At 44.2% G+C, this 26,945-nt stretch overlaps 1 protein-coding gene across 1 annotated transcript in view; it reads right to left on the bottom strand.

Moving 5' to 3' along the window:
* Nucleotides 1-343: 343 nt before the first annotated feature.
* The window catches only part of LOC139558907 (chloride channel protein 1-like), a 40,970-nt gene continuing 14,368 nt past the window's right edge, over nucleotides 344-26,945 (bottom strand). Inside the window, exons 5-24 of the mRNA XM_071374414.1 lie at nucleotides 23,892-24,020; nucleotides 23,362-23,495; nucleotides 23,179-23,256; nucleotides 22,876-22,954; nucleotides 22,489-22,614; nucleotides 22,179-22,263; nucleotides 21,714-21,815; nucleotides 18,741-18,825; nucleotides 16,194-16,349; nucleotides 15,637-15,706; nucleotides 15,158-15,268; nucleotides 14,324-14,537; nucleotides 13,991-14,124; nucleotides 13,715-13,899; nucleotides 12,545-12,626; nucleotides 12,062-12,144; nucleotides 4,168-4,215; nucleotides 3,780-3,893; nucleotides 3,532-3,618; nucleotides 344-3,311 (exon numbers count right to left, since the gene is read on the bottom strand). Coding sequence (XP_071230515.1) covers nucleotides 2,835-3,311; nucleotides 3,532-3,618; nucleotides 3,780-3,893; nucleotides 4,168-4,215; nucleotides 12,062-12,144; nucleotides 12,545-12,626; nucleotides 13,715-13,899; nucleotides 13,991-14,124; nucleotides 14,324-14,537; nucleotides 15,158-15,268; nucleotides 15,637-15,706; nucleotides 16,194-16,349; nucleotides 18,741-18,825; nucleotides 21,714-21,815; nucleotides 22,179-22,263; nucleotides 22,489-22,614; nucleotides 22,876-22,954; nucleotides 23,179-23,256; nucleotides 23,362-23,495; nucleotides 23,892-24,020 — 2,579 coding nt within the window. The 3' untranslated portion in view covers nucleotides 344-2,834. The remainder of the gene's footprint in view (nucleotides 3,312-3,531; nucleotides 3,619-3,779; nucleotides 3,894-4,167; nucleotides 4,216-12,061; nucleotides 12,145-12,544; nucleotides 12,627-13,714; nucleotides 13,900-13,990; nucleotides 14,125-14,323; nucleotides 14,538-15,157; nucleotides 15,269-15,636; nucleotides 15,707-16,193; nucleotides 16,350-18,740; nucleotides 18,826-21,713; nucleotides 21,816-22,178; nucleotides 22,264-22,488; nucleotides 22,615-22,875; nucleotides 22,955-23,178; nucleotides 23,257-23,361; nucleotides 23,496-23,891; nucleotides 24,021-26,945) is intronic.

Consider the following 26,945-nt stretch of genomic DNA (forward strand, 5'->3'; position numbering starts at 1 on the left):
AGTCCTGTCAACAATACGGCTTATCTGGTTCTGTTACTGCCGTCTTACTGTAGGCTTCACTACCCTCTCTCTGTCTGTCTCTTTATAACTGACTAATTCTTCTGTTGGAGGAGATTGTTTTACTGCCTGTAACGTTGATGACAATAGAAGTGAGAGACAGAAAGACTGAAGTGTGGGAGTGGAGCTGAGAACACTCATTTGTTCACCAATTCATCAATATGACAAAGAGACATGTTGCTAAGTACAAAGTTAATTCCAAAAGCCCATGTTCATTTAATATAGTGTAAGTAGCACTACATTTCCTAGTAATAGTTTCATAAAAGTTGCATTCGTTTTCAGTTAATCATTTTATATTATTTATTATGCTGTTCCAAATCCATATGCCTTGAATAATCACAATAATAAAGAATTTGGCAGATAAGTTATTAACATTTATTAACTACATTATACATTGTTAAAACATTCAGAGACAAATCGGCTCTACGAAAAGATAAATCAATAAATACACGACTAATTACAGACAAAGAAACGTAAACATGTGTGCTCACACATTCTAGTGTACTGTAAATACAGTTGAAGTCGGACGTTTACATACACCATACATTTCAACTTCAATTTTCCACAATTGCTGACATTTAACCCGAGTAAAAATGCCCTGTCTTAGGTCAGTTAGGATCACCACTTTATTTTAAGAATGTGAAATATCAGAATAATAGTAGAGAGAATGATTTATTTCAGCTTTTATTTCTTTCATCACATTCCCAGTGGGTCAGAAGTTACCATACACTCAATTAGTATTTGGTAGCATTGCCTTTAAATTGTATAACTTGGGTCAAACATTTCAGGTTGCCTTCCACAAGCTTCCCACAATAAGTTGGGTTCATGTTGGCCCATTCCTCCTCATCTCTAGGAGACAGAACGCGTCTCCTTCCTGAGCTGTATGACGGCTGCGTGGTCCCATGGTGTTTATACTTGCGTACTATTGTTTGTACAGATAAATGTGGTACTTTCAGGCATTTGGAAATTGCTCCCAAGAATGAACCAGACCTGTGGAGGTCTACAAATATTTTTCTGAGGTCTTGTCTGATTTCTTTCGATTTTCCCATGATGTCAAGCAAAGAGGCACTGAGTTTGAAGGTAGGCCTTGAAATACATCCACAGGTACACCTCCAATTGACTCAAATGATGTCAATTAGCCTATCAGAAGCATCTAAAGCCATGACATCATTTTCTGGAATTTTCCAAACTGTTTAAAGGCACAGTCAACTTCGTGTATGTAAACTTCTGACCCACTGGAATTGTGATACAGTGAATTATAAGTGAAATAATCTGTCTGTAAACAATTGTTGGAAAAATTACTTGCACAAAGTAGATGTCCTAACCGACTTGCCAAAACTATAGTTTGTTAACAAGAAATGTGTGGAGTGGTTGACAAATGAGTTTTAATGACTCCAACCTAAGTGTATGTAAACTTCCGACTTCAACTGTACATACTGTACATTCATACATTAAAAAACAGATTGACAACATACAATCAAAATCGTTTTCATTTAACAGACAGGAAGATTCCTCTGTCCAACATCTGCAGGTTTAAAGACACAGGGAGCAACCTGAGAAACTGTTTGAAGAAGAGAAAGAGAGGGAGAAAGAAAGAGGTGGTTGTGGGAGAGTGACAGAAGTTCATAATTCAACTACTTTTCAGATAAAACATTGTGTCATACCGTAGATTATTTCTTCTTTGCTCAGTACATAGACTTGGAATCCCTGGCCACTCTAATAACGGAACACTAGTCACTTTAATAATGTTTACATCCTGCTTTACTTTTCTCATATGTATATACTGTATTCTATGCCACTGTATTTTAATCAGTGCCACTCTGACATTGCTCAATCTACTATTTATATATTTCTTAATTCCATTCTTTTACTTTTGTAAAAAGTAATTGTGTGTATTGTTGTGAATTGTTACATACTACTGCACTGTTGGAGCTAGGAACACAAGCATTTCGCTACACCCGCAATACCATCTGCTAAATATGTGTATGTGAACAATACAATTTGATTTGATTTGTGTCAGAAGAACATTAGGGTTTTGTTTATTAGGGCATGCAAAGGGTAACGTTTTACAACATTTCGCAACGTAAAACGAAAATGAGCCTTTCTTATTGGCCAAGGTCGAGGTAGCCCCCCCTGTTTCAGTCCGTTTTCCTCCATCTGGTGCCTAATGAACACAACCCGGCTTTTTTTGGGAGGTAGGAAAAGTCACCAATGTAAAAGTCACCAAGTTTCATAATAATGTCATCAGTATGTTTGTTTTGCGTTATCATCAAGTGAGCGATTAATCTAAATTACAGAGGGGGATGGCGGTTGTTCAGCTGGAGTCATGGCATCATTAAGTAGAAAACCTCTAGCATCATTACATCTGAGTTGGCTGTCGTCAGTCTGATTTAACACTGTCATCTATCAGCCCAGCATGGTGATCATAAAACTCCCTCCCAAGGTGAGGATGGGTTTAGTAAAGGTCGTTTTGGGGCCTTGTTGATTTCTTAGCTCTTGGAGCACCACTGGTAGCCATTGTCTCCTGTTAAAAACCAGTGACACCAATTCTAATCTTAAAAAGTCAAGTACTACTATCGAGCCCAGATTATTTATCCTCGTGGATTCACAGACATCATTCATCGAGTAAAGAAAGAGGGTGCGAGAAGGAACAGCGAGAGAGCGAAAGAGGGAAAGGGCAATAGGGAGAGAGAGAAAATGGAGGGATAGAGAAAGACTAAAAGAGAAATTCACACCATAAAAAAACGTTATAAAAAAAACATCACTCGTCTATAAGGCTAGATGGGCTGCTCATCATCACTCTCCTCCTCCACTTGCTGCTTTGCGACAGGCCGGAGGGCGGTGAGGGGAGAGGAGAAGGCGGCGAGGGGGATGGAGAGGGCAACGGTGAGGGGCATGGAGAGGGGCGAGGTGAGGGGGATGGAGAGGGGCAAGGAGTGGGGTAGTGAGGGGCTACTGTTGCTACTGCTGCTCCCCGTTCCGCTGCTGCTACTACTACTGCTGTTCACCTCCGCCACCTCCCGCCTCGTGCCCTCGATCCACACATCCATCTCCTCCTGTGTCGGGGGAGGTGGCGGGGCAGTGGCATGGGGGTAGATGGGAGCCTGGGAGAGAGGGAAGGAGGGGGTGGTCAGGGAGGAGGGGGCTGAGGTTGCCTGGGGTTTGGATGACTTTCGGCTGGTGTTGCGGAAGCTGGCCAGAGGGGGACGTAGCCGGACCCCGCTACGGGTGGAGCCCTCGATGGCCTTTTGCAGCTGGGAGAGAATGGGGTAGTGGCAACAGGGAAAGAGAGGGGACACATTAGAAGAACACAACATTGAATTACATGAAAATAGCATGATGAGTAGACTCATAAGGCAATTTGACTCAACCCTTACTAAATTGTCAGGTTCCGTCACAAGCAAAAGACAATGAAATACTGTAAAACAGAAATAGAGAAAGAGATAAAAGAAAGAGAAAAGGAGTTTTTCTTACCTCTTTAAGAGCCACAACACCCACCAGTTTTCCGATACTGGTGACATAGGCATGACTCAGGCCCAGTAATGAGAAGAGAGTGTGGGTCTGGGACAGGCAGAAAAGGTCAGACGTCAAATTAGGCCGCAACATTTTGGTATGGCTTCTGTTCTGAGCAAATCCACTATCGTTTGTATTTCCATGTGTCTAGACATGATGTCAGATACTATATCTCCAAATTGGTATGAATTGGCAGCACTTGAACCAACCTTGTGTAATGATGTCCTCTCCACTAGCTGGAAAGGGGAGGGATCTATTCGGATCTGATCAATTTCCATTGGCTTGTCCATCTCAGCCTCCTCCCATTCTTTGATCTGCACCAGCTAACCAGACACAATGTCAAGAAACGCAACACTGTAATTGACTAAAAACACTCTAAAACGCAACCTTCAATGTCAACTGGCTCCATAAGAGATGTATGGATGTTGACACCTTTTAACCCTCTTATGGATTTCAACATATTAACCCAGACCCTTTTGACAAGGACAAAAGTGTTGGAAAATGTACAAGGCAGCCTACTCTAATCAATTGGCATGGCATCAGGGGAAGTAAAGTTCTAGGGACCGCACTTAAGTGGACCTGAATGAGATCGGTTACCTCTTCTGGTGTCATCGTATCGGACAGGAGAGGGTTGGCGCAAGGCTCCTGATGAGAGAGAGAGAAAATAGAGGGGGGGGGTAATGTAAGACACTTCCCGAGTAACGTCATGTACACATTTTTAGTTGCCCCCACTATCTTTGAAGAGTTTCAAGGTGAGGTGATGAGAGTCTCTACACTTCTGCTTCCCATAACATAGCTGATTGCGGCTGTTCTTGAAACCAATAACTCATATTTGTCCCTTTAAAATATATAGAATTATTTGGTTGAATGCAGTGTCAAGAATAACATGTTTTGTGTGGGCTGCATGTTCATCGATGTACTCTTGTTGATTTTTGAAGCCAGGCGTTTGTGTGAAATGTAACAATAATGTAACATAAGGCTTTTCCTTATGAAATAGTCATGAGTTTGGGGTGCACAATTCAAACCAAAGGCTGGCCTATCCAGTAGAAAACTGTACAACTACGACGAGTGACAAAATATTAGGATCGTCATTGAATAGGGAGATACAGTAGGTTGGTCAGAAGGTGCAAATTCAAACCTTGTACATTTACATACATTACATTTAAGTCATTTAGCAGACGCTCTTATCCAGAGCGACTTACAAATTGGTGCATTCACCTTATGATATCCAGTGGAACAACCACTTTACAATAGTGCATCTAACTCTTTTAAGGGGGGGGGGGGGGTTAGAAGGATTACTTTCTCCTCTCCTAGGTATTCCTTAAAGTGGTGGGGTTTCAGGTGTCTCCGGAAGGTGGTGATTGACTCCGCTGACCTGGCGTCGTGAGGGAGTTTGTTCCACCATTGGGGTGCCAGAGCAGCGAACAGTTTTGACTGGGCTGAGCGGGAACTGTACTTCCTCAGAGGTAGGGAGGCGAGCAGGCCAGAGGTGGATGAACGCAGTGCCCTTGTTTGGGTGTAGGGCCTGATCAGAGCCTGAAGGTACGGAGGTGCCGTTCCCCTCACAGCTCCGTAGGCAAGCACCATGGTCTTGTAGCGGATGTGAGCTTCAACTGGAAGCCAGTGGAGAGAGCGGAGGAGCGGGGTGACGTGAGAGAACTTGGGAAAGTTGAACACCAGACGGGCTGCGGCGTTCTGGATGAGTTGTAGGGGTTTAATGGCACAGGCAGGGAGCCCAGCCAACAGCGAGTTGCAGTAATCCAGACGGGAGATGACAAGTGCCTGGATTAGGACCTGCGCCGCTTCCTGCGTGAGGCAGGGTCGTACTCTGCGAATGTTGTAGAGCATGAACCTACAGGAACGGGTCACCGCCTTGATGTTAGTTGAGAACGACAGGGTGTTGTCCAGGATCACGCCAAGGTTCTTAGCACTCTGGGAGGAGGACACAATGGAGTTGTACTTACAAGTACATCCTTGAGTATCATTAACATACATTGTTTTCCATATTTGCAGTATAAAATGGTAATATGAAAAGCCAACCAGCCAGCCATACCAGGGAAATAATAACCATATGTCATATGTTGATTAACATATAGAACTAAGAGGGAATATGTTTGACTATGCACACACTCTGAACAATCTCCATTTGCAATTCATGTGAATTCATGTCACACACAATTAGATAAGGGAGTGTGTGTACATAGAGAGCAGAGCCCAGTAATGAGATTCATCCCACGCAAATATAATGGCTAAATATTTATATTTCCCATCTTGAAATAGGGTTTACAATCAAACCGCCAAGGATAGAAGATACAGTTGAAGTCGGAAGTTTACATACACTTAGGTTGGAGTCATTAAAACTCATTTTTCAACCACTCCACAAATTTCTTGTTAACAAACTATAGTTTTGGCAAGTCGGTTAAGACATCTACTTCGTCCATGACACAAGTCATTTTTCCAACAATTGATTACAGACAGATTATTTCACTTATAATTCACTGTATCACAATTCCAGTGGGTCAGAAGTTTACATAAACTAAGTTGACTGTGCCTTTAAACAGCTTGGGAAATTCTGTCATGATGATGTCATGGCTTTAGATGCTTCTGATAGGCTAATTTACATAATTTGAGTCAAAAGGAGGTGTACCTGTGGATGTATTTCAAGGTCTACCTTCAAACGCAGTGCCTCTTTGCTTGACATCATGGGAAAATCAAAAGAAATCAGCCAAGACCTCAGAAAAAAATTGTAGACCTCCACAAGTCTGGTTCATCCTTGGGAGCAATTTCTAAACGCCTGAAGGTACCACGGTCATCTGTACAAACAATAGTACGCAAGTATAAACACCATGGGACCACGCAGCCGTCATTCCGCTCAGGAAGGAGACGCGTTCTGTCTACTAGAGATTAACGTACTCTGGTGCGAAAAGTGCAAATCAATCCCAGAACAACAGCAAAGGACCTTGTGAAGATGCTGGAGGAAACAGGTACAAAAGTATTTATATCCACAGTAAAACGAGTCCTATATTGACATAACCTGAAAGGCTGCTCAGCAAGGAAGAAGCCACTGCTCCAAAACCACCATTAAAAAGCCACACTACGGTTTGCAACTGCACATGGGGACAAAGATTTTACTTTTTAAAGAAAAGTCCTGTGGTCTGATGAAACAAAAATAGAACTGTTTGGCCACAATAACCATCGTTATGTTTGGAGGAAAAGGGGGGAGGCTTGCAAGCCAAAGAACACCATCCCAACCGTGAAGCACAGGGGTGGCAGCATCATGTTGTGGGGCTGCTTTGCTGCAGGAGGGACTGGTGCGCTTCACAAAATAGATGGCATCATGAGGCAAGAAAATGATGTGGATATATTGAAGCAACATCTCGACATCAGTCAGGAAGTTAAAGCTTGGTCGCAAATGGGTCTTCCAAATGGACAATGACCACAAGCATACTTCCAAATTTGTGACAAAATGGCTTAAGGACAACAAAGTCAAGGTATTGGAGTGGTCATCACAAAGCCCTGACCTCAGTCCCATAGAAAATGTGTGGGCAGAACTGAAAAAGCGTGTGCGAGCAAGGAGGCCTACAATCCTGACTCATTTACTCCAGCTCTGTCAGGAGGAATGGGCCAAAATTCACCCAACTTATTGTGGGAAGCTTGTGGAAGGCTACCTGAAACATTTACCCAAGTTAAACAATTTAAAGGCAATGCTACCAAATACTAATTGAGTGTATGTAAACTTCTGACCCACTGGGAATGTGATGAAAGAAATAAAAGCTGAAATAAATCATTCTCTCTACTATTATTCTGACATTTCACATTCTTAAAATAAAGTGGTGATCCTAACTGACCTAAAACAGGGATTTTTTTACTTGGATTAAATGTCAGCAATTGAGAAAAACTGAGTTTAAATGTATTTGGCTAAGGTGTATGTAAACTTCAGACTTCACCTGTATCTACATCTCAACAGCTCATTACCCCAGTAATTTATTTGCTGCTCAATTCTCTTTATTTGCTGCACCAGAAATACTTTAGTGATCGTTAGGAAGATATTGGTGTGTGCACAGTAGTGCTGAGCGATTAGTGCTTTGAGGTTGGTTGGGTTTTTTGTCCGTGCTACAGGCGGCAATACCGGTCCACTAATACTTGACTAGTAAAGGCCAAGAGCACTACTTTGGTTAATGTTTTTTTTTAATACATTTTTTGTATTTATTATTATTATAACTGTTATAATTCAGATTTTTCACAGTGTGGTGCAGCACCTTCAGCACCCTTACTTCCTGTGTCAGTGGTTGCACCTCCTTTTGCCCTCAGAACAGCCAAAATTCATTGGGGTATGGACTCTACAAGGTGTCGAAAGCATTCCACAGGGATGATGGCCCGTGTTGACCCCAATGCTTCCCACAGTTGTGTCAAGTTGGCTGGATGTCCTTTGGGTGGTGGACCATTCTTGATACACACGGAAAACTGTGAAAACCCCAGCAGCGTTGCAGTTCTTGACACACTCAAACTGGTGCGCCCGTCTGCTATTACCATACCCAGTTCAAAGGCACTTAAATATTTTCTCTTGCCCATTCACACATACACAATCCATGTCTCAATTGTCTCAAGGCATAAAAATACTCCTTTAACATGTCTCAGTATGGTCAGTCTATGTCATGGAAAGAGAATGTTTGGTACACAGTGTATATTACATTTGTATTATTTGATTACTTCATTTCATTCCAAGCCATCATCTCGTCTCTATAGAGCTGCTGCCTATGCCGTCTGACAAAATCACAATTTTAGCAGCCTAGTTCTTCAAAGTAAATAAGGCATATTTTTATGACTGTTGAATACAAACTATCAATCACTTAGATTATGTATTTTCAGGTAGAGATACGTCACAAAGTACCTGCTCTCTATCCCTCTCGATAGCGAGTTCTTCTGTCTCTTCTCTCCCTCTTTGTGTCTGCACCACACAGACTGGACAAGTAGGTGCACAACGGATTATGATCATTGTAGTCAATTACCATGTTTAATGTGCCAAACTAAGTAGAACATTTGCCTGTTGGAAACTACAACTCCCTACTACATCGCTGTCACGTTCCTGACCTATTTCTGTTAGTTTGTTTTATGTGTTAGTTGGTCAGGACGTGAGTTTGGGTGGGCATTCTATGTTTTCTGTTTCTATGTTGGTTTAGGGTTGCCTGGTATGGCTCTCAATTAGAGGCAGGTGTTTGGCGTTTCCTCTAATTGAGAGTCATATTTAGGTAGGTTGTTTCACAGTGTTCGTTGTGGGTGGTTGTCTCCTGTGTCTGTGTCGATGTTACACCATACGGGAATGTTTCGGTTTGTTCGTGCGTTTATGTAGTCTGTTCCTGTGTCAGCGTGCTTCGTGTATTTGTAAGTTCGTTTGTTCAGGTCTGTCTACATCGTTTTGTTATTTTGTTAGTTATATCAAGTATAGTTCGTTTTCGTCTTTGTCTGTTTTGTTTATTTAATAAATCAATATGTCATCACAACCCGCTGCATTTTGGTTCAATCCCTGCTCCTCCTCTTCGGATGAAGAGGAGGAGGAAAACCGTTACAGAACCACCCACCAAATTACCAGAACCAAGCAGCGGGGAAAAGGGCAGCGACAGCAACCGCAGAGATCCCAGGATTCATGGACATGGGAGGAGATCTTGAACGGAGAAGGACCCTGGGCACAGGCTGGGGAGTATCGCCGCCCCAAAGCTGAGCTGGAGAAAGCGAAAGCTGAACGGCGGCGATATGAGGAGGCAGCACGGCAGCGGGACAGGTACGAGAGGCAACCCCAGAATTTTTTTGGGGGGGGGCTAGAGAGGAGTGTGGCTAAGCCAGGTAGCAGACCTGAGCGCACTCCTCGTGCTTATTATAAGCAACGCGTCACTGGTCAGGCACCGTGTTATGCGGTTAAGCGCACGGTGTCGCCAGTGCGTGCCCATAGCCCAGTGCGCTATAGAGCAGCCCCCCGAAAGTGTCATGTGAGTGTGGGCATCCAGCCGGGGTGTATTGTGCCTGCTCAGCGCGTCTGGTCTCCGGTACGCAGTTTCGGTCCAGGGTATCCTGCGCCGGCTCTGCGTGCTGTGTCTCCAGAGCGCTGGGAGGGTGCAGTGCGTCCTATGCCTACGCTCCGCTCGTACCGGGCAAATGTGGTAGTGGAGCCTAAGAGAGAAGTGCGCGTAGTAGGCACTAGATCTCCAGTGCTCATCCACAGCCCGGTTCAACCTGTGCCTGCACTCTGGAGGGTACGGGCTGGTGTAGTATTCCAGCCTGGGGGAGTGGTGCCAAGGCTGCGCACCAGAGCTCCAGTACTCCCCCACAGCCCGGTCCTTCAGGTGCCTCTTAACATCAAGCCTCCTGTAGGTCTCTCCAGCCTGGTGGGTCCTGTGGCAGCCCCACGCACCAGGCTGTCTCTCCGTCTCCTCCCTACAGGTGTGCCCGTCTGCCCAGCGGCGCCTGAACTGCCCGTCTGTCCAGCGGCGCCTGAACTGCCCGTCTGTCCAGCGGCGCCTGAACTGCCCGTCTGCCCAGCGGCGCCTGAACTGCCCGTCTGCCCAGCGGCGCCTGAACTGCCCGTCTGCCCAGCGGCGCCTGAACTGCCCGTCTGCCCAGCGGCGCCTGAACTGCCCGTCTGCCCAGCGGCGCCTGAACTGCCCGTCTGCCCAGCGGCGCCTGAACTGCCCGTCTGCCCAGCGGCGCCTGAACTGCCCGTCTGCCCAGCGGCGCCTGAGCTGCCCGTCTGCCCAGCGGCGCCTGAACTGCCAGTCTGCCCAACGGCGCCTGAACTGCCCGTCTGCCATGAGCCTGCAAAGCCGCCCGTCTGCCATGAGCCTGCAAAGCCGCCCGTCTGCCATGAGCCTGCAAAGCCGCCCGTCTGCCATGAGCCTACAGAGCCGTCCGCCAGACAGGAGCCGCTAGAGCCGTCCGCCAGACAGGAGCCGCTAGAGCCGTCCGCCAGACAGGAGCCGCTAGAGCCGTCCGCCAGACAGGAGCCGCTAGAGCCGTCCGCCAGACCGGATCAGCCAGAGCCTTCCGCCAGACCGGATCAGCCAGAGCCTTCCGCCAGACCGGATCAGCCAGAGCCTTCCGCCAGACCGGATCAGCCAGAGCCTTCCGCCAGACCGGATCAGCCAGAGCCTTCCGCCAGACCGGATCAGCCAGAGCCTTCCGCCAGACCGGATCAGCCAGAGCCTTCCGCCAGACCGGATCAGCCAGAGCCTTCCGCCAGACCGGATCAGCCAGAGCCTTCCGCCAGACCGGACCGTCCAGAGCCGTCAGCGAGCCATGACCGTCCAGAGCCGTCAGCGAGCCATGACCGTCCAGAGCCGTCAGCGAGCCATGACCGTCCAGAGCCGTCAGCGAGCCATGACCGTCCAGAGCCGTCAGCGAGCCATGACCGTCCAGAGCCGTCAGCGAGCCATGACCGTCCAGAGCCGTCAGCGAGCCATGACCGTCCAGAGCCGTCAGCGAGCCATGACCGTCCAGAGCCGTCAGCGAGCCATGACCGTCCAGAGCCGTCAGCGAGCCATGACCGTCCAGAGCCGTCAGCCAGCCATGACCGTCCAGAGCCGTCAGCCAGCCATGACCGTCCAGAGCCGTCAGCCAGCCAAGAGCGTCCAGAGCCAGCCAGCCAGGATCCGCCAGTCATTCTGGTGTTGCCCCTCATTCTGGTGTTGCCCCTCATTCTGGTGTTGCCCCTCATTCCGGTGTTGCCCCTCATTCCGGTGTTGCCCCTCATTCCGGTGCTGCTCCTTATCCTGATGATGCCCCTTAATTTAGGTGGGGTTATTTGGAGGGTGGGCATTGTGAGGGGGATAAAGAAGCGGGGATTGATTATGGTGGGGTGGGGACCTCGCCCTCAGCCTGAGCCACCACCGTGGTCAGATGCCCACCCAGACCCTCCCCTAAACTTTGTGCTGGTGCGCCCGGAGTTCGCACCTTGGGGGGGGGGGGTTATGTCACGTTCCTGACCTATTTCTGTTAGTTTGTTTTATGTGTTAGTTGGTCAGGACGTGAGTTTGGGTGGGCATTCTATGTTTTCTGTTTCTATGTTGGTTTAGGGTTGCCTGGTATGGCTCTCAATTAGAGGCAGGTGTTTGGCGTTTCCTCTAATTGAGTCATATTTAGGTAGGTTGTTTCACAGTGTTCGTTGTGGGTGGTTGTCTCCTGTGTCTGTGTCGATGTTACACCATACGGGAATGTTTCGGTTTGTTCGTGCGTTTATGTAGTCTGTTCCTGTGTCAGCGTGCTTCGTGTATTTGTAAGTTCGTTTGTTCAGGTCTGTCTACATTGTTTTGTTATTTTGTTAGTTATATCAAGTATAGTTCGTTTTCGTCTTTGTCTGTTTTGTTTATTTAATAAATCAATATGTCATCACAACCCGCTGCATTTTGGTTCAATCCCATTTTGTTAATCGCTCAGCACTAACGTAGAGTCACAGGCACAAACACAGACACAGACATTCTGTACACACACAGTTATAGACTACCTGTGACTGTCCCTCTGCCTGTCTGTCTCGAGAGGTGAAGATATTCCGTAGAGTTCTCCTAACAGACTGAAGAGGGGCCTTTTCTGAAAAGGACAGATGATAAAAGATGTGATGGATGAAGGTCAAAGTCCTCTACAAAGCTGTCTTGATGTTAAGATTGATAACAAAACAATTCAAAGCTGTATAATAATATGAACATACAATAAGCTGTATAATAATATGAATATACAAAAAGCTGTATAATAATATGAATGTACAATAAGCTGTATAATAATATGAATGTACAATAAGCTGTATAATAATATGAATGTACAATACGCTGTATAATAATATGAATGTACAATACGCTGTATAATAATATGAATGTACAATACGCTGCATACTAATATGAATGTACAATACGCTGTATACTAATATGAATGTACAATACGCTGTTGCCAGGCTACCATAGAAGCATTGTTCCACAGAGATGGTTCAACTCACCAGGAGCTGTGTGATTGGACAAGGGCTCCTGTGGTTTAGGAGATGGCAGGGGGCCATTGCTCTCTTCCTGAACTGGGGTACTCTGGGAAATGTAACAAAACAGTAAATTCATCACATTGACAGCTTAAATAATGGCACAATACAAGTTCCTTGCAGCAAGACGCTTTAGTAAGCGTTTTCCAGCTTGTTCCTGTAGATTAACACTTCCTGGTTCCAGGTAGAAACGTTTCAACGAACAAGGAATCCTTTTAGAACCCTTCGAAAAACCTTCTTGGATGTAGAAAATGTGCATGCAGACCCAAGTAGAACCCTGTCCTTGTAGAACAACCTTTTTAGAACCATTTTTCGTTGTACCTGTGATAACACCTGCATATCTGTGTATGCGACTAGGGCTGTGGCGGTCACGACATTTCGTCAGCCGGTGATTGTCAAGAAAATGACTGCTGGTCTCACAGTAATTGACCTTTAATAAACACATTCAGCATCTCCTGGCTTCCACACAGACTACAAGCCACTGATGCAGACCTTTGGAACCTCTACATTTTAAAAAGTCTAATAAATCCCTGTAATATAGCCTACACCTTCACAATAAATCCATGTAATATAGCCTACACCTTCACAATAAATCCATGTAATATAGCCTACACCTTCACAATAAATCCATGTAATATAGCCTACACCTTCACAATAAATCCATGTAATATAGCCTACACCTTCACAATAAATCCATGTAATATAGCCTACACCTTCACAATAAATCCATGTAATATAGCCTACACCTTCACAATAAATCCATGTAATATAGCCTACACCTTCACAATAAATCCATGTAATATAGCCTACACCTTCACAATAAATCCATGATTTATTTTAGACAGGTCGAAAGAAACATGATATGAAGAAATTGTAGTCTATTTCAGAAGAGCAAAATAGCATACTCTGAGTTGTCCTTATGTTTGGTCCTGATCTGGCTGTGTCATATGGCTGTGGGCTACACTAGTTCATTGAGCAGACAAGTTGACTGCCTTCATGACTCGTAACCGCGGGTGTGACGGTAATACGGTCACCATAACAGCCCTATAGGCGACCAATAAACTTTAATTTGATTGATTTTCTAAGAGTGTGTTTTTGATTCCTTAGGAACATTCCCCCTTGGTCTCTCTGACACACCTTATCTCCACTCTCCTCATCATCTTCATCCACAAAGGCAAAGGATTCCCAGCTGTCTTTGGCATACTGGTTCTGTTCCTGTAAACGCTGTTCCTGCCTGAGGATCCGCCTCTCTGCAGAGAGCCACCAATCACAGAGAGCGTGGAGCTCTGACCGCTCGACGGAGCCCAAAAGGATCATAGAGTCTACAGGAAGAGTCACATGATGATGAGCCAACCAAGAAATGAAGACACTGAAATGTATCCTCACGTTCACGAAAAATGCATACATTTTTACCTGTTGAATCCACTAGTGGTATCGTTTTGAGAGAAGTGGAATCCAGGAGGTGTATCAACTCCCTGTAGGTGGACTGTAATGAGAGAAACTTCACTTTCCTAACCATGATGTCCTCCACAAAGATGTTATACTGGCTGTAAGTCAGAAGGAAATGCCAATCATTAATTCATGCTCAACACTTGTGTACTACTGGTGTGTTTATGTTGAAGACTCAAGCATGCTGAGGCGGCCATATTGACTCAAACAACTCATTCTTTTAGCACGAGACCCTCAATGCAACTGGGCCCCCTTAGAGCCAACATGTCACCTTGGTTGCAGCTTCTCTTTGCACACCTGATGTGTCCAAAGCCCAGCTCAGGGAGATAAGGCAGTTTCTTGATCTGGATGATGGAGTCGTAGAGCGAGGGCTGCAGGCCCTGGGCCACCATGTTGGCCAGGATCACTGCCACCATCATGGGCAGGATGTGGGAGATCTGGCCCGTCAGCTCGAAGCAGATCACCGCCGTGGACACCGTGTGGGTCACCGCCCCGGTCAGTGCTGCCGCTCCTGGGAGTGAGAAGAGGAAGGAAATGGAAGACAGAGGAAGGGAGAGAGGGATGGGTAGAAAGAGAAAAGGAGAGAAAACAGGCATTTGCAGGTGGAAGGGATGTGTAGATGGATGATCCATAAGAGATGGGGATATAAAAAAAAAAAGGGGGAGTGATGGGTGGATGGCAAAAGACGGGAGGGATTCATGGGAAGAGGCAACACACTACTCATAGTTGGTGGACAAGTACAGGAGGGATGGGAGGAGGGAAAGAAGGGATGAGGCATGGGGTGAAGAACAAGGGACGAGGGGTGAGGAAGAGAAACATTATATCGGGGACCCAGGGTTGGTAAGCAGGGAGATGAATGATGTACAGAACGGCACGTGGGAATAGCGAAGGAAGAAAGAGTAAAAGGGATGGAATGAAAGGAGCAGAGGAAAATAGGAGGGGAGGGGGGTTTGTAGGGTAGAGATGGAAGATGAAGGAGATTAATGGTAGCGTATAGGTTTATGGGTCACCGAGACAGCGGAGGACAGGAGAGGGGGAACAGACAGTGACATTTCACTGTCACACCAAAGGGGGATAACGGGCAGGCACTGACTGAGACAGGGAGAGGAGGAGGTGGAAAGGGAGACTAACCAATGACTGCGTAACCTCCTGGGATGATGCGGTACAAGATTCCATCAAACAGAATCCCATCGGGGAAGAGGGCAGCCATGATCTCCCCCACCAGTCGGCCGAAAGAGGCTCCTGGGGGGGAAAAGATGGTGGATATGGGAGGCGGAATATCACGTTTACATTGCCCGTTGGCTAGCTGACGTTTACCACCCCCCCCTCCGCCACTCTCCTAAGCACCCATCTATCTCTGTGGCTCACTAGTGATTTTTCACTCTTTGGTTATACACGACATCGCATCCTTGAAGGTACACCGATTAAAAACGACCCAGAATGCTTTACTTCATGATTACCCATGAAGCTTTACACAATAGTCATGTACTGTAGGCTTTTGGGTCACTCTCTCTGTCAATTTACATGAACGAAGAAATATAAAAAATGGATATGGAATTTGTGTTCATATTACAACTAATAACATATGATAATCTTGTGCTTCTGTTTACCGAGTATGAAGACAGGCATGAAGGCTCCAGAAGGGATGGGCATCGTCGTCGAAACAGCAGACATCCAGAACTGGGACATGGACGGAATTCAATTAGTAACTGAGCAAAGTTAATGCATCTTAGCACTTCCACAAAAGCAAAGAGGATTTGACTTGAAAGGTATTTGTCAAATACTAGACTACATTCCCGACTAGTCTATTCGGTGACATTTCTCCAATCCAATAATACCATTGTGACAAGATACACATCAATTTCTCCTCGATGGGAAATACTAATCCTACTGCTGCTAACACTCACAGTATTGCACTCTTATCCTCCAGTACACACAGTGGAAATCTCTAGGCAACAATGTCGAGTTTGATACTGATGGAGTGCTAAGGATTACATCTCCACTACAGTCTCTCTGAAGGAGATTCTTATTCTACTGAGATGAGTGACTCAACCAGGAGTCTGTCATTGTACTGAGTGGCGCTATGTGCAATGTGTGACTATACTGACAAGCGCTACGGGGTGGAAAAGAAAGAGGGAGGAGGGAGCTGGGGAATGAGGAAGGGTACCTTCATGACGAAGAAGAGGAGGAGGATGACGAAGACGCTGACGTCGGGGTGCAGCCAGGCAGAGGAGCGCCCCAGGCCGGGGGGAGGGGGGGAGCCCCCGATTTTGGTCCAGGTGAAGTTGTCGAACAGGGAGTTGATGCATTCTCTGGGCATCAGCTGGCAGTGGCATGAAAGATGGGAAAGGAAGAGGGAAAAGTAATGGCAAAAAGTGTTAAAAAGTGTTAATGAAAAATAGTGTTAAAAAGTGTTAGTGAAAAAGTGTTAAAAAGAGTAAGGGATAAATTGTGTTAAAATGTGTAATGAATAGTTTAATATATACAGTACCAGTCATAAGTTCTGACACACCTACTCATTCCAAGGTTTGTCTTTATTTTTACAATTTTTTACATTGTAGAATAATAGTGAAGACATCAAAACTATGGAATCATGTAGTAATTAATAAAGTGTTGACCGCCACAGGAAAGGAAGACCCAGATTTACCTCTGCTGCAGAGGATAAGTTCATTAGAGCTACCAGCCTCAGAAATTGCAGCCCAATTTCTTTTCCACCCAGTAGCGTTTGTCAGTAAAGTCACACATTGCACATAGCGCCACAAAGTGGCAGACACATCTCAACATCAACTGTTCAGAGGAGACTGCGTGAATCAGGCCTCCATGGTTGAATTTCTGCGAAGAAACCACTACTAAAGGACACCAATAATAAGAAGAGACTTTCTTGCACCAAGAAACATGAGCAATGGACATTAGAGCGGTGGAAATCTGTCCTTTGGTCTGATGAATCCAAATTTGAGATTTTTGGTTCCAACCGCCGTATCTTTGTGAGACGCAGAGTAGGTGAATGGAAGATCTCCGCATGTGTGGTTCCCCCCGTGAAGCATAGAGGAGAAGGTGTGATGGTGTGGGGGTGCTTTGATGGTGACACTTTCTGTGATTTATTTAGAATTCAAGGCACACTTAACCAGCATGGCTACCACAACATTCTGTAGCGATACGCCATCGCATCTGGTTTGCGCTTAGTGGGATTATCATTTGTTTTTCATCAGGGCAATGACCTAACACACCTCCAGGCTGTGTAAGGGCTATTTGACCAAGAAGGAGAGTGATAGAGTGCTGCATCACCTGACATCAACCCAATTGAGATGGTTTGGGATGAGTTGGACCGCAGTGTGAAGGAAAATCAGCCAACAAGTGCGCAGCGTATGTGGGAACTACTTCAAGACTGTTGGAAAAGTATTCCTTGCGAAGCTGGTTGAGAGAATGCCAAGAGTGTTCTGTCATCAAGGCAAAGGGTGGCTACTTTGAAGAATCTCAAATCTAAAATATATTTTGATTTGTTTAACAGTTTTTTGGTTTCATACATGATCCCATATGTGTTATTTCATAGTTTATGTCTTCACTATTGTTCTACAATGTAGAAAAATAGTAAAAATAAAGAAAAACCCTTGAATGAGTAGGTGTGTCTAAACCTTTGACTGGTACTGTATATATAAATATCGAATTATATTTTGACAAAATCAACTGTACTGTAGTCAGAACTCGTTCAAAATACTGCAGATGAAGATTGTTTTGTGTGCATCACATATGTCAACCTGTAGGCCTATTCAATATAGTTCCAAAAGAGAGGTTTTGAAATAATTGCCAATACTGTACTGTGAGCATAACGGTCTGTTTTGGAACCACCCCTGCATTTTAACACTGTAGAAACGGGGCACAAGTTCCATCTTAAAAAGGTGCTAAACATCGTAGCTTGAGGGTGAAGATCCCACCGCACACAGGTGTTTCTGACTGCTTTAAACACACCTAATTCGCACTAACTATGCAGGCTATTTTAAGGTGTCTCAAAACACATAATTAACCAAGGGCGTTTTTCTAAATGGCTGGGCAAAGAGGCTTCTTCAAATAATATCCATCTAATACTGAACATCTAGATTACCCAGTCCAGGTTTAACCTGGGTGCCAACTCCTTGTAGAATTCTCTTGAGACCAGAAACAGACTGCTACTAGCAGCCAGCCCACTGGGCACAGACGTGAGTGCAAAGTCTAGTTTTGATTTACATTTGGTTGAGTTGTCAACTAACGTGAATTCAACAGAAAGTTAAAAGTTGGGTGACAAAAACTACGTTAATTACTTTTTTCAAGTCCAATCAGTTTTCCATGTTGATTCAACGTCATCACATAGAATTTTTGGGTTGAAATGACGTGGAAACCACGTTGATTCAACCAGTTTGTGCCTAGTGGGTATTTTTATGAGAAAGCAAAAAATTCACAATTTACATATTTTGGTAAGTAGTTACGCTCGTTAGTTGATCCTATGAATGTTGTTCTGCAGTGACACTTTTCATGATTGAGAAAAATAGATAACAGTCGCATTTAAGCTAAACAAAACAATATTGGTAACACTTTATAATAACGTATGCTTATTCATCAAAGTGTAATAAAGTGTTACCGACGTGTTTTCAAGTCACAATAAACAGGGACTTCTACAGAGCATATTCGTAGTGAGAGATGAAACAAAAATTGGCAAATACAATTATATTTGAACTCTGACCTCTCCAGCCATGAACTGTCCAAATCCAGGGGGAAAGGTCAAGCTGGCTATCACTAAGGTCACAACACCGGGGAAAATCAGTCGGCTGGGGAAAGAAAAGGGATTAAAAACTCTATGTTCCAACCCTATGTCCCTGTGGTTCTCTGTAGCTCGGCTAGTAGAGCACGCTTCGGCACTTGCAACGCCAGGATAGTGGGTTCGATTCCTGGGACCACCCGTGTGTAAAATGTATGCACACATGACTGCAAATAGCTTTGGATAAAAAATGTCTGCTAAGTGGCATACAGTGCCTTCAGAAAGTATTCACACCCCGTTACTTTTTCCACATTTTGTTGTGTTACAGCCTGAATTTAAAATGGATTACATTTAGATTTTGTGTCACTGATCTACACACAATACCCCGCAATGTAAAAGTGGAATTATGTTTTTAGAATGTTTTACAAATGAATAAAAATGAAAAGCTGAAATGTCTTGAGAGTGTAAGTATTAAACCCCTTTGTTATGACTAGCCTAAATAACTTCAGGAGTAAAAATGTGCTTAACAAGTCACATAATAAGTTGCATGGACTAACTCTGTGTGCAATAATGGTGTTTAACAAGATGTTTTAATGACTACCTCATCTCTGTACCCCACACATACAATTATCTGTAAGGTCCCTTAGTCGAGCAATGAATTTCAAGCACAGATTCTACGACAAAGACCAGGGAGGTTTTACAATGCCTTGCAAAGAAGGACACCTATTGGAAGATAACACAAAAAAAACAGACATTGAGTATCCCTTTGAGCATGGAGAAGTTATTATTTACACTTTGGATGGTGTATCAATACACCCAGTCACTACAAAGATACCAGGGGAGGCTCCTCAGAGGAGGAAGGGGAGGACCATCCTCCTCAGTGAATTTCATAAAAACAAACATTTTAAAACATTTTAAAACGTTATTCTTTTTAGATAAAACTATGCTAAATTTAATCACACGCTGCTAAAACAAAACAGGGATAAACATACCTGAATTTGTCCAATACAAACTCACATTTGCAACTGTTGGACTAATTATTACACCCTATATCAGCTAGATGCAGGCAAGAGTGGTAGGTGGTATTGAATGTGTCACTGTCTGTCCATGTGTCACTGTCTATCACCTCAAACTTCTCTCTCGACCTGTGTGCACTTACGTTGTAAACTTTCATTCATAGGCTAGGTTGCAGCAACCTCATGATGGGTATAGGGAAAATTGGAGTATCATGTAGTAGCCTAACCCATCAATTTTACATTGAACTGGGTGAATGGAATATGAATGACAGTCATCCAATACGCTGTAATAGAAAATAAGGCCATGCTCATGAGAAGCAAAAATAAAAATCGTCCTCCCTCATCTTAAATGGCACTGACCGCCACTGAAAGATACAGGCGTCCTTCCTAACTCAATTGATGGAGAGGAAGGAAACCGCTCAGGGATTTCACCATGAAGCCAAATGGGGATTTTAAACCAGTTACAGAGTTTAATGACTGTGATAAGAGAAAACTGAGGATGTATCAACAGCATTGTAGTTACTCCACAATGCTAACCTAAATGACAGAGGGAATCGAAGGAAGACTGTACATAATAAAAAAATATTGCAAAACATGCATCCTGTTTGCAATAAGGCACTAAAGTAATACTGCAAAAAATTTGACAAAAATATATATGAGTTATATTTTTGTCATAAATACAAAGCATTATGTTTGGTGCAAATCCAACACAACACATCACTGAGTACCACTCTTCATATTTTCAAGCATGGTGGTGGCTGCATCATGTTATGGATATGCTTGTCATCAGCAAGCACTAGGGAGTTTTTTTAGGATAAACAGAAAAGGAATAGAGCTAAGCACAGGCAAGGTCCTTGAGGAAAACCTGGTTCAGTATGCTTTTTCTAAGAGACAATTGGATACAAATCCACCTTTCAGCAGGACAATAATCTAAAACACAAGGCTAAATATACACTGGAGTTACTTACCAAGACGACATCAAATGTTCCCAAGTGGCCGAGTTACAGTGTGGACTTAAGTTGGATTGAAAATCTATGGCAAGACTTGAAAATGGATGTCTAGCACTGATCAACAACCAACTTGACAGAGCTTGGAGATTTAAAAAATAATAATGGGCAAATATTGTACAGTCCAGCTTTGCAAAGCTCTTAGAGACTTACCCAGAAAGACTATAATCGCTGCCAACGCTGATTCTAACATGCATTACCTGAGGGGGTTGAATACTTATCTTATCAAAATATATTAGTGCTTTATTTTCGAAGCATTTTTCTTCCACTTTGACGTCACAGAGTAGTTTGTGTAGATTGTTGACAATTAAATAAATTCTAATCCCACTTTGCAACACAACAAAATGGCGATTAAGACACGGGTGTGAATACTTTATGAAGGCACTTATATAACTCTCTCAATATAACTGCACCCTTTGCCATAATACCCTCTTCACAAATGTCCTGCTTCTCCTCCTATAAGATAACTACTTCCCTCTTTCTCCCAGTAGGACATGCCTAAGAACAAGCACCAATTTAACATTCTCAAAGCTGACAGTGTAATTACATCCTCCTGGTCTCTGTTGGTCTAATTCCAGTGTTCCCATCCATCATCTTCCCTACAGTGTAACAATGTTCAGCTCTGACAAAAGCAGCTGCACTGGTTGCTGCTAAATCATTCATTTGTATTGGAGCGAGAGTGTAACTAGTTTCTTTTTCAGAGACCACTAATTGCTTATAGATGGATCGATCAATGTCTGGATGATGGGTTTGATTGTCTGTTTTTGTCAAATGCACCAGTCGGCAACAAGAATTTGTTTGGAGAAAGACAATGAATGATTCTATTCCATTCTATTCCATTCTACTAAGTCCCTAGCCTGATCCTCCCCAATTCAGGTTTGCATTTTCCTCATGTGTCTCATCAAAATACATCACCTCCCGTCCCTTTAACTCACTGTCTGGTGAGGAAGCGTGTCATGGCGTTGGGTTTCCTCATGAACAGCACCACCTGGCGGTTCAGCCAGACGAAGAAGGCCCCCAGGAACCCGCAGGAGATCCTGCAGTGACAACCACCAGCACCTTTACCTCACTCACTCTCAAGGTTCAAATAAGAACAAGAGAAGGTACATTTTCTGAATAATATACAGTATGTGTGCCTGCTTCAGATTTAAGTTTAGCTAGTGTTGATCTAGCCTGTAATATAGTTTTTTTCTAGATCTGTAATCTAGGAAGCTGAAGCAAGCACACTAGCAAGCAAACCGTTCACACCATCTCCGTTCTTAAAATAACGACCAATAAAAGAGCTTTATGGCACATAGAATGAGATTAGGCATTCGTGTTGGGTTGTGACAAAGAACTACACACAGTGTGGTCACCGTGCCCTCACCACGCTCCTGGGGGCTCTCGACCCTTTCTCTCACCCGATGACGGCAAATGCAGGCAGCTCCTGGAGGTCAAAGGGGAAGTCCATGCGGAACTTGGTGCGGAAGAGAGCAGTGATGGTGACTGTGGTGGATGAAGAGACAGGGGGTGCAGGGAAATAGAGAGATAGAGAGTCTTAGAACTTATACATTAACATTATACTATGTATCATATATAGTTCAACAGAAGTCCACATCCCTTCACTTTTTCCACATTTTGTTGTGTTACAGCCTGCATTTTAAATAAACTAAATGTAGATTTCTTGTCACTGGCCTACACACAATACCTGCATGTAGTTCATTGACCCACCTGCATCTTTGTTGAACACAGAGAGCACTCTGAATATGAAGGCACTGAAGGTGGCGGCGAAATAACCTCTCCAGTAGTTCCTCACAGCAAAGTAAGTGGACGTCACCTCTATACTGAACAGCACCCCTGGTGGAAGGACAGGATCAGCGCAAGAGAGAGGTCAAGTATCAGTCAGATATCATATCAGAAAATGTGGCACATAGTTTAACTCTAGATCGCGTTTTGAAAACTTGCTATGGACGACCTGTCACAAATACATAACTGAGGCAATTTCAACACCATACCTATATTGATTGTCAGACACATGACATTTGCTTGAGCTGATTTTGTAGCTTGCTTTCCAATAGATGAATGGAAGGTGAATTGAAAAGGAAAATAGTGTTGTACCTCCAAGAGGGGTACCGAAACAGCAAGCCACCCCAACCGCACAGCCAACTGTAAGGATGTCTGTGTAGCAGTATGGGCTCTACTGACACACAGAGAGACGGCGACAGAGAGAGGGCAGCAGAGATGTACAGAGGAAGGGACAGACAGATAGAGGGAAAGGGGTAAGGGGATCCCACACAAGTAGACAAGGAACCGAGGGAGGAAAAGAGAACCTCAATGGAAAAACATCTAAAAGTATAATGCGACGTGATCCGACAAAACTGTAATGTCCGTGTTCTCAATGTTGGTCAAGTAACTGCTAACCTGATGGACTCCTGAGAAGAACGTCATACACTTGCTCAGCACAGCAGCACAGATGCTGGCGATATGAACAAATGGGCCCTTGGGAAACAAAAGTGGAAGACAAGGGGGCAGAAACAAGGAAACTTGTAGTGGCTTTTTAGATAGCTGTAATCAGGGAATCAGATGTGAGTGTGTGTAACCCACCTCTTTCCCCACTGGCATCCCACTGCCCAGACCTGCAGTCAGACCAATGACCTTGGCAGTAAAAGCCCTGACAGTCAGATACTCCTTCAACACTACGCCTCTGAGAATGGTCTTCAGCTCAGGAATACCAGAGCCTGAGAGAGAGAGAGAGAGAGAGAGAGAGAGAGAGAGAGAGAGAGAGAGAGAGAGAGAGAGAGAGAGAGAGAGAGAGAGAGAGAGAGAGAGAGAGAGAGAGAGAGAGAGAGAGACAGACAGGGTGGGGAGGTGGAAAGAGGTCAGGGAAGAGGTAGAAGTACAAAACTGTTGTTTTACAGGAAAACCAAATATATGTTTGTCTCAGAACGACAAGGAAAGGTCATAGCTCTAGATAGACAGTGAGGACATCAGTGTGTGAGGACAGGGCTAGGTAGGTACACAAGCAGAGAGGGGAGAAGATCAATGGATAACGGATTGTGGGTAACAGGTCATTAGGGGTGGCGAGTGATGGGGAAAGTAAACCGTAAGCATTGAGTGAGTGAGCGGGTACACACCGATGGCTTGCGGGGCGACCAGGTGGCAGAAGAAGGAGGCGAACATGATGAGCGCCATGGGATAGCTGACCCAAGCCAGGTACTGGAGCAGGACATTACCCCTCAGCTCCCAGTGAATCCACTTATACACTGACATGGGGACAGAGGGAGGGACAGAGGGATGGGAGAGGGGGGAGTGGAATTGAGGGGAGGGGTGAAAGTGAGGCATGTGAAGGGATGTGAGAAAAAGCAGGAAGGTAGAGGAGCAGGTGAGCAAAAGAGAAAGGGGAAGGATGAAGGAAAATAGGGAGGAGGAAATGAGGGGAAGACACAGAACAAGGGGTGAAGATGAGGGAAGAGGATGGAGGATAAGGTAAGGAGGTGAGAAGAGAGGAGTTGGTTATGACAGGGCAGACACTGACACAGACAGTTACAAAGAAAATACACTAAGATGCCCTATTTCTTGGATGAACTGTCAATCCATCTGGACTGACAGATGTCCGTTTCCTTTTGAAGATGTTTCTCTTGCCATTAGTAATATTCTGTAAGAGAGGCACTGACTTGCTTAGCTTCACCGTGTTTCATCGAAATGTACACTGTAAAAAAAAGATATTGAGATTCAGTCAAAATGACTAGTACTATCTAGCCAAGTCAACTAAATTTGTTACATTTGTTGAGTTGACAAAATATTAAGTTGAGTTCACTTCAAAATGTCAAAGCTTATCAAATCGAGTTAGCAAAAAACAATGTTTACTCAACTTAGAAATTCACAACCATGAAGTCAAATCAACTGAAGCAACAGACCACTTGACCTTTTTCCACATTTTGTTACGTTACAGCCTTATTCTAAAATGGATTAAATAGTTTTTTCCCCCTCATCAATCTACACACAATATCCCATAATGACAAAGCAAAAACAGGTGTTTAGAAATGTATACACATTTATAAAAAAAATTAAATAATGAAATATCACATTTGCATAAGTATTCAGACCCTTTACTCAGTACTTTGCTCAAGCACCTTTGGCAGCAATTACAGCCTTGAGTCGTCTTGGGTATGACGCTACAAGCTTGGCACACCTGTATTTGGGGAGTTTCTCCCATTATTCTCTGCAGATCCTCTCAAGCTCTGTCAAGTCTGATGCGGAGCGTCGCTGCACAGCTATTTTCAGGTCTCTCCAGAGATGTTCGATCAGGTTCAAGTCCGGGCTCTGGCTGGGCCACTCAAGGACATTCAGACACTTGTTCCGAAGCCACTCCTAGGTTGCCTTGGCTGTGTGCTTAGGGTTGTTGTCCGTTTGGAAGGTGAACTGTTGCCCCAGTCTGAGGTCCTGAGCGCACATGGAGCAACTTTTCATCAGTGATCTCTCTGTACTTTGCTCCGTTCATCTTTCCCTTGATCCTGACTGGTCTACCAGTCCCTGCCGCTGAAAAAACATTCCCACAGCATGACGCTGCCACCACCATGCTTCACCATAGGGATGGTGCCAGGATTCCTCCAGATGTGATGCTTGGCACAAAGACATCAATCTTGCATTCATCAGACCAGAGTATGTTGTTTCTCATGGTCTGAGAGTCCTTTAGGTGCCTTTTGGCAAATGACAAGCGTGTGGTCATGTGCCTTTTACTGAGGAGTGGCTCCCGTCTGGCCACTCTACCACAAAGGCCTGATTGGTGTAGTGCTGCAGAGATGGTTGTCCTTCTGGAAGGTTCTCCCATCTCCACAGAGGAACTCTGGAGCTCTGTCAGAGTGACCATTGGGTTCTTTGTCACCTCCCTGACCAAGGCACTTCTCCCCCGATTGCTCAGTTTGGCTGGGCGGCCAGCTCTAGGAAAAGTATTGGTGGTTCCAAACATCTTCCATTTAAGAATGATGGAAGCCACTGTGTTCTTGGTGATCTTCAATGCTGCAGAAATGTTTTGGTACCCTTCTCCGGATCTGTCCCTCGACACAACGGAACTCAACGGTCAATTCCTTCGACCTCATGGCATGGTTTCTGCTCTGATTTGCACTGTCAACTGTGGGACCTTATATAGACCGGTGTGTGCCTTTCCAAATCATGTCCAATCAATTGAATTCAAGTTGTAGAAACATCTCAAGGATCATCAATGGAAACAGGATGCACCTGAGCTCAATGTCGAGTCTCCTAGCAAAGGGTCTGAATATGTAAATAAGTTTTATCTGTTTTTTATTTTGTATAAATGTGCAAAAATGTCTAAAACCCTTTTTCACGTTGTCATTATGGGGTACTGTGTGTAGATTGCTGGGGAAAAAATATTGAATCTATTTTAGAATAAGGCTGTAAAGTAACAAAATGTGGAAAAAGTGAAGGGGTCTGAATACTTTCCGAATGCACTGTAACAGTAGTGCTGACTGAAAGTGTCAAGTTCAGATTATTTCAACGTATTTTTGTGGGGCCGAGCTCATTAGAATAATACCCAGCATGACATTTAGCAGACGTTTTTATCCAGAGCAACTTCAGTTGAAGGTAGATTTTAAAAAAAGTAACAAGTAAAACGTTTCTGTCACTGTTGCTGAGAATGCCATTGCAGTTAAAGTGATCTGTTGATTGGTTGACATTACTCAGTACACTGAAAAACTCACACATGGTGAAGAGACAGATGGGAGGGTAATGTTCCTTACTGAAATCTCTATTATATAATTTCAAAGACTTAGTCAGTAATTTTCAAAGTATTGTTTCAACTGTAAAGGAAGTTGACACAACTTTACATTTTAAGGCAGCCTGGTTGCAAATTTAAAACAACTTATAGTTTTGTTTTTCTGACAAGCAAATACTTGTCCTCTACACTTAGGAATTTGTCAAAACAACTTCTGTTGCTTTGTTAGCGGTAACAAAAAAATTCAGTTGAAGCACATTGATTTGACTAAAATTATCAAGTTCACACAACAAGTTATTAAATCCTAATTTGTGAGTTCTGCTTACTTTACTAGGATGAAGTAACATTAGAATAAGTAAACTCCACACAAAATCCAGATTGGACTTGAAATTAAATTTTAAGGCAGCTTGGTAACAAACTTTTGTAAGCTATACAGTGTACAGATGTGTTTCGTCCA

Source organism: Salvelinus alpinus, chromosome 29 (genome assembly GCF_045679555.1).
Source record: "Salvelinus alpinus chromosome 29, SLU_Salpinus.1, whole genome shotgun sequence".
Classification (NCBI taxonomy): Eukaryota; Metazoa; Chordata; class Actinopteri; order Salmoniformes; family Salmonidae; genus Salvelinus; species Salvelinus alpinus.